Source organism: Salvelinus alpinus, chromosome 4, assembly GCF_045679555.1.
Source record: "Salvelinus alpinus chromosome 4, SLU_Salpinus.1, whole genome shotgun sequence".
In the NCBI taxonomy this organism is placed as follows: Eukaryota; Metazoa; Chordata; class Actinopteri; order Salmoniformes; family Salmonidae; genus Salvelinus; species Salvelinus alpinus.
The window spans coordinates 83,513,451-83,520,446 of NC_092089.1; the positions used below are offsets into that span (position 1 = coordinate 83,513,451).

A 6,996-nucleotide genomic window follows, 5' to 3' on the forward strand; every position below is an offset into this window, starting at 1 on the left:
GTTTTGCGCGAATGCAGCCATCAATCCACAGTTTCTGGTTAGGGAAGGTTTTAATAGTCACAGTGGTTGCAACATCTCCGATGTACTTGCTAATAAACTCGATCACATTCGTCAATGTTATTGTCTGAGGCTACCAGGATAGAAGCAATCTTGATGCATGGAATCCGAATGGTCAGACCAGCGTTGGATAGAGCTGAGCACAGGCGTTTCCTGTTTAAGTTTCTGCCTATGGGATGGGAGCAACAAATTGGAGTCACGGTCAGATTTGCCGAAGGGAGGGCGAGGCAGGGCTTTGTATGCATCTCGGAAGCAATGGTCCAAAATGCTACCAGCTCGTCTCGCATTCGATATACTGATAGAATTAAGGAAGCCTTGTTCTCAGATTAGCTTTGTTAAAATCCCCAGCTACAATAAATGCAGCCTCAGGATATATGGTTTCCAGTTTACATGGAGTCCAGTAAAATTCTTTCAGGGCTGTCGTTATCTGCTTGGGGGGATATACACAGCTATGACTGTAATTGAAGAAAATGCGGTCGGCATTTGATTGTAAGGAATTCTAGGTCAGGTTAACAAAAGGACTTGAGTACCTGTATGTTGTTATGATTACAACATGAGTAGTTAATCATAAGGCATACACCCCCGCCCTTCCTCTTCCCAGAGAGATGTTTGTTTCTGTCGGCGCGATGCATGAAGAAATCGGGAGACTGTTCCGACTCTGACAACATATCCCGAGTTGGCCTTGTTTCTGTGAAACAGAGAATGTTACAATCTCTGATGTCTCTCTGGAAGGCAACTCATGCCCAAAAATCTTCCACCTTGTTGTCTAGCGATTGGAAATTTGAAGGACCTGTATACGAGGCGCTGTCAAAGTTTGGCCCTAAAGACTCCCGCCGCCCACGTCATATATTGTTCCCTCTCCTACCGCATGGCAAGCAGTACTGATGCACCAAGTCTGGAACCAACAGGACACTGAACAGCTTCTACCCCCAAGCTGTAAGAGTGCTAAATAGTTCACCAAATAGCTACCCGGACTATCTGTATTGATCCCATTTGCACTAACTCTTTTGACTCATACTGCTAATTATTTATCCGGTTGCCTAGTCACTTTACCCCTACCTGTATGTACATACCTACCTCAATGACCTCATAAAGTTTTGGGACACTGTAAAGTCCATGGAGAATTAATGGTAAATTGTAATTATTTCGCCACTATGGCCTATTTATTGTCTTACCTCCCTACTCTTTTACATTTGCACACACTGTACATAGATTTTTCTATTGTGTTATTGACTGTACGTTTGTTTATGTGTAACTCTGTGTTGTTATTTGTCGCAATGCTTTGCTTTATCTTGGCCAGGTTATATTTGTAAATGAGAACTTGTTCTCAACTGGCCTACCTGGTTAAATAAAGGTGAAAAAAATAAATAAAATGATTTTATGCCATCAAATACATTCATATTTTGTATACTATCTCTTTAACACAATAATGTAACTTTATGAAGTTCATTTACATAGGAGATTATGCTAAGATCTTACTGAGGAGAGGCAAACTAAGATGAGTGGGCTTCTCCTCATATAGGTAGGCCAAGTAAACCATGCAAAAGGCATTATGATCAAATTGACATAAGTATGGTATCAATTAGTAAGCCTAAAGCATTCAGCCAACAGATTACAGTAGAGAAGCATTAGCACTGGTCTTTTGATTACGCTAACTGCTTATTGGTTGGAAATGGAACAGGAAATGTTGAACTTTAGTTTTTTCCAACCAATCAGGTAATACTTAGAATTCAAACCAGCCTACATGTCTGCTCTCACCAGTCATTTCATTTGGGGACTGTAGACCAACTGTTGTTACAACACATCAAGATGATCAGAATCAACCTTGTTTGGATGTTAGTAGGTCAAATATGTAAGTACCAGTTTAACCAACTGTCCCATACTGTACTGTCTTACTGGATAGAAACATTTAAATCTGATCATATAATGGTATCTGATTGAAAAGTTATGTCTTCAGATTCAGTATGATGAATTACGATGGCAAAATATTTGTGGGAAATTCAAGTGCAAATAATTAATGACAGTATTTATCATTTATATATATATATATATATATATATATATATATATATATACACACAGACACACACAGCTGAAGTCGGAAGTTTACATACACCTTAGACAAATACATTTAAACTCAGTTTTTCACAGTTCTTGACATTTAATCAGAGAAAAAATTCCTTGTCTTAGGTCAGTTAGGATCACCACTTTATTTTAAGAATGTGAAATGTCAGAATGATAGTAGAGAGTGATTTATTTCAGCTTTTATTTCTTTCATCACATTCCCAGTGGGTCAGAAGTTTACATACACTCAATTAGTATTTGGTAGCATTGCCTTTAAATTGTTTAACTTGGGTCAAACATTTTGGGTAGCCTTCCACAAGCTTCCCACACTACGTAGGGTGAATTTTGGCCCGTTCCTCCTGACAGAGCTGGTGTAACTGAGTCAGGTTTGTAGGCCTCCATGCTCGCACACACTTTTTCAGTTCTGCCCACAAATGTTCTATAGGATTGAGGTCAGGGCTTTGTGATGGCCACTCCAATACCTTGACTTTGTTGTCCTTAAGCCATTTTGCCACAACTTTGGAAGTATGCTTGGGGTCATTGTCAATTTGTAAGACCTATTTGCAACCAAGCTTTAACTTCCTGCCTGATGTCTTGAGATGTTGCTTCAATATATCCACGTAATTTTCCTCCCTCATAATGCCATCTATTTTGTGAAGTGCACCAGTCCCTCCTGCAGCAAAGCACCCCCACAACATGATGCTGTCACCGCCGTGCTTCATGGTTGCGATGATGTTCTTCGGCTTGCAAGCCTCCCCTTTTTCCTCCAAACATAATGATGGACATTATAGCCAAACAGTTCTATTTTTGTTTCATCAGACCAGAGGATATTTCTCCAAAAAGTACAATCTTTGTCATCATGTGCAGTTGCAATCCGTAGTCTGGCTTTTTTATGGCGGTTTTGGAGCAGTGGCTTCTTCCTTGCTGAGCGGCCTTTCAGGTTATGTCGATATAGGACTCATTTTACTGTGGATATACATACTTTTGTACCCGTTTCCTCCAGCATCTTCACAAGGTCCTTTTGTGATTGATTTGTATTTTTTTCACCAAAGTATGTTCATCTCTAGTAGACAGATCGCGTCTCCTTCCTGAGCGCTATGATGGCTGCATGGTCCCATGGTGTTTATACATGCATACTATTGTTTGCACAGATGAACGTGGTATCTTCAGGCATTTGGAAATTGCTCTCAAGGATGAACCAAACTTGTGGAGGTCTACAATTTTTTTCTGAGGTCTTGGCAAATTTCTTTTGATTTTCCCATGATGTCAAGCAAAGAGGCATTGAGTTCGAAGGTAGACCTTGAAATACATCCAGAGGTACACCTCCAATTGACTCAAATGATGTCAATTAGCCCATCAGAAGCTTCTAAAGCCATGATATAATTTTCTGGAATTTTCCAAGCTGTTTAAAGGCACAGTCAACTTAGTGTATGTAAACTTCTGACCTACTGGAATTGTGATACGGTGAATTATAAGTTAAATAATCTGTCTGTAAACAATTGTTGTAAAAAATTACTTGTGTCATGCACAAAGTAGATGTCCTAACCGACTTGCCAAAACTATAGTTTGTTAACAAGACATTTGTGGAGTGGTTGAAAACGAGTTTTAATGACTCCAACCTAAGTGTATGTAAACTTCTGATTTCAACTTTATATATTTTTTTTTTCATTGTTTGATGGAATGGATAACATAGCTGACAAACTGATTTCATTCTATTTTTGTGTAGTCCTGATTCACTCTGAAGAAGTACCTCTGCAAATTCCACTGACCACAGCTCAGCTCGGAGAGTCTGTATCTCTTCCATGTTTCTTCTCAGAGACAATTGATTATTTCCAATGGCTGTACTGGTACAAGCAAACTGCTGGTCAAATGCCCCAAATTGTGGCAACTGTAGAAAAGAAAAAATCTGCACATTTTGTTCTTAATGGAGAGTTTAACAACATACGTTTCACAATGGAGAAAGTAAAAGTTGGATATCTTCTCATCATCAACAATATCAGCAGATCAGATGAGGCAGCATACTTCTGTGGAATAGGAACAGTGTATGAAATTAATTTTAGAAATGGAACATTTTTGTCTGTAAAAGGTAATTTTATTTCAGTAATATGATTTATCTCAATGTTTATCACAAAAGTTTTGTTAAATTATCCATAGTTATAGATGCTGCATGTGTTGCATACATATGATTCTAGAGAGCCAAACTGCAATAATTGTGTATTCACGTGACACTGACATTTCTTTCATAAAAACAACATCAATTAGGTGTCAGTCAGAAGATGTCACACTACCAGACTGTAGAACAACAGGCAGAGTCTGACCTAGTCCCTCCAGGAGACTCTGTGACTCTACAGTGTACAGTACTCTCTGAGACCTGTACAGGACTACACAGGGTGTACTGGTTCAGAGCCGGATCAGGAGAATCCCATCCAGGAGTCATTTACACCCCTGGGAACAGGAGTGATGAGTGTAAGAAGAGCCCTGAGACTCCCTCTCCTACACAGAGCTGTGTCTACAGCCTCTCTAAGAACAACCTCGGCCCCTCTGATGCTGGGACTTACTACTGTGCTGTGGTCACATGTGGGGAGATCCTGTTTGGCGACGGAACCAAACTTAACACCATTAAAGGTACAACTTCTTGTTATACATTGAAAAAATACCTTACTCTTGAAAATCTCTACGCAAACATTCAAGCGTATTTTATAGATACCATTATTTAGTTTAAATGGGTCAAAGCAAAATAAATTGTATTATCAACTATGCATGCTTAACATCAATAAAAAAAAAAAAAAAGCATGTTAAATCTATTTGTACAAGGAAACACAGTGGATCCCATTGTCCTCAGCTTGGGAGCAGCAGTGGCTGTGTGTGTGATTGTCATTTTTATTCTTTCTTGTACCAAAAACAAGAGACAAACATGTGATCATTGTAAAGGTAAGTCATTTTTAAGATACATATCTATTGTTTTGTGTCAAATGTGTTAGCTATGATGATTTAAAAGTAAAATATAACTTTATGTTCTGATTGAGCACTTAATGTTATACTGTATATTCCGTCTCCATTTTCATGCTTTGGTTTCTATCTGTTGATACAGCAAGTGTCTCTCAGCATATTCACCATGATGATAACCTCTCATCAGAGCATTCAAGTGGTCAGGTATGTAACATTTGTTATCCAATATGTGAAAACAAGAGTTAAATTGCCTGTTACATGAGTGTGTATATTAGTGTGTATGTGAACAATTTGTGAATAAATCACTAACTACAGCAGAAACTCATGAGATATTGCAGCACTGTTGTGTGTCATAAAGAAAACCTGTATTGAAATATTTTGTTAATTATAACCTGCCTGTATTATTTGGCCAACTCTCAGTTGATCCAAAAAGTGGTTGATAGTTTTATTTCAACGTATAGGTATATTTTAGATGTTTGACTTTAAGATGTTAAATTACCCTCATATTCACTAGCTTATGTATTGTCCAGAAATCTGTAGTGTAACTAAAAATATTATATTGAACAATGTCAACATGCTGAAAAAATCTGTTGGTATTGGTCATTAAAACATAAATAATTTTGTTTTATTAAAATGTTGGTTTTGCATAGCCCAAAGTCTGTCATTAACAAGTAGGAAAAAACATGACATTAAAATATGATCCATATTAGATCTGTGTTAAATCACGCTTGACAAAAAAAGCTGCATTGTCAGCGGTCCAGGGCCCTGTGCTATGAATTGAATCCTAGCCTCAGAATGCATATTTCCCTTGAACATATTGTGGTATTATTTCGATTTTTCTGTTATTGTGTACAATAGTCATTATTTACTGAACTCTATTCCTTAGGTGCCAAACACAGATATGTTGAACTATGCTGCATTGAGTTTCTCTGAGAGGAAAACTAAAAGAGGAAGAAAGAAGAGAGAGACACCACAGGAGAGTGTGTACTCTGATGTCAGGTGTTCAGACTGGGAGTGAACTTTGTTTCAGATACAGCATGGACAAAATTATCTCAGTCTCCATTAGGAAAAATGTAAAAGTTTTGGTCAAAAAATCTCAGGACATTGCTCTTGTATGAAATTTGACAAATTTAAGATACAATTTTCCAATACAATACCATACACAATGGAATTACAACCATTTTTCTGCTCAAATTGTCTTCTGGAGTGTTCCACTTACTCTGAACTAGCTGATGTCAACTAGTAGCAGGAGGGACTTCATCTTTAAATATCTATGTATATGTTTGTAACATTGAGTAAAATGTTGAATGGAACCTTATCGTTTGGGGTTGATATGTGCTAAATCATTTTTGTTCCATACATTATCACGCATCGAATTGTAACTATAAATGAATGTCGTAGTATTATCATTAGAATTTTATATCACTGAATATTTCTAGAATAGTGTCTTTTGTTTGTTATTAATTTGACAAGAGGTCAAATTCTTACTGTCCGTCATCGTCAATTTATTGATAAAACCATTTTATTCATGATTCAAGTCAAAAGCAGCATTTTTATACCATTATGTAAATTCCTATTTTTGTATAATATCTCTAAGGTAATCATTTAACTTTATGAAGTCACTTTACATAGGAGATTATGCTAAGATCTTACTGAGGAGAGGCAAATTAGGATCGGTGGTTTACTCCTCATAGAGGTTGACCTAGTAAACCAGTCAAAAGGCATTATGGTCAAATATGACATAGGTATGGTATCAATTAGTAGGCCTAAAGCATTCAGCCAACAGATTACAGTAAGAGAAGCATTATAGAACTATAGTCCCAGATACATACTCTATCACCGGTCTTTTGATTACACTAACTGCTTATTGGTTGGAAATGGAACAGGACATTTTTTACTTTTTCCACAGAGATCCTGTTTGGCAAA

The 6,996-nt window shown here is 37.3% G+C and overlaps 1 protein-coding gene across 1 annotated transcript; it reads left to right on the forward strand.

Moving 5' to 3' along the window:
* The first annotated feature begins 1,866 nt into the window (after positions 1-1,866).
* On the forward strand, positions 1,867-6,610 carry LOC139574563 (uncharacterized). Its single transcript, XM_071399269.1, has 6 exons — positions 1,867-1,909; positions 3,848-4,221; positions 4,413-4,758; positions 4,945-5,052; positions 5,213-5,274; positions 5,957-6,610. The coding sequence occupies exons 1-6, from the start codon at positions 1,867-1,869 to the stop codon at positions 6,086-6,088; spliced, it is 1,065 nt and encodes a 354-aa protein (XP_071255370.1). The 3' UTR covers positions 6,089-6,610.
* The last annotated feature ends 386 nt before the right edge of the window (positions 6,611-6,996 follow it).

Excerpts from the sequence above, each read along its gene's own strand:
- LOC139574563 (XM_071399269.1), top strand. The coding sequence starts at position 1,867 with ATGATCAGAATCAACCTTGTTTGGATGTTAGTAGGTCAAATAT. Across the intron at positions 4,222-4,412 it reads TAAAAGGTAATTTTATTTCA|ACTGTAGAACAACAGGCAGA; the intron begins GTAATATGATTT and ends TCACACTACCAG. Across the intron at positions 4,759-4,944 it reads CATTAAAGGTACAACTTCTT|TGGATCCCATTGTCCTCAGC; the intron begins GTTATACATTGA and ends AAGGAAACACAG.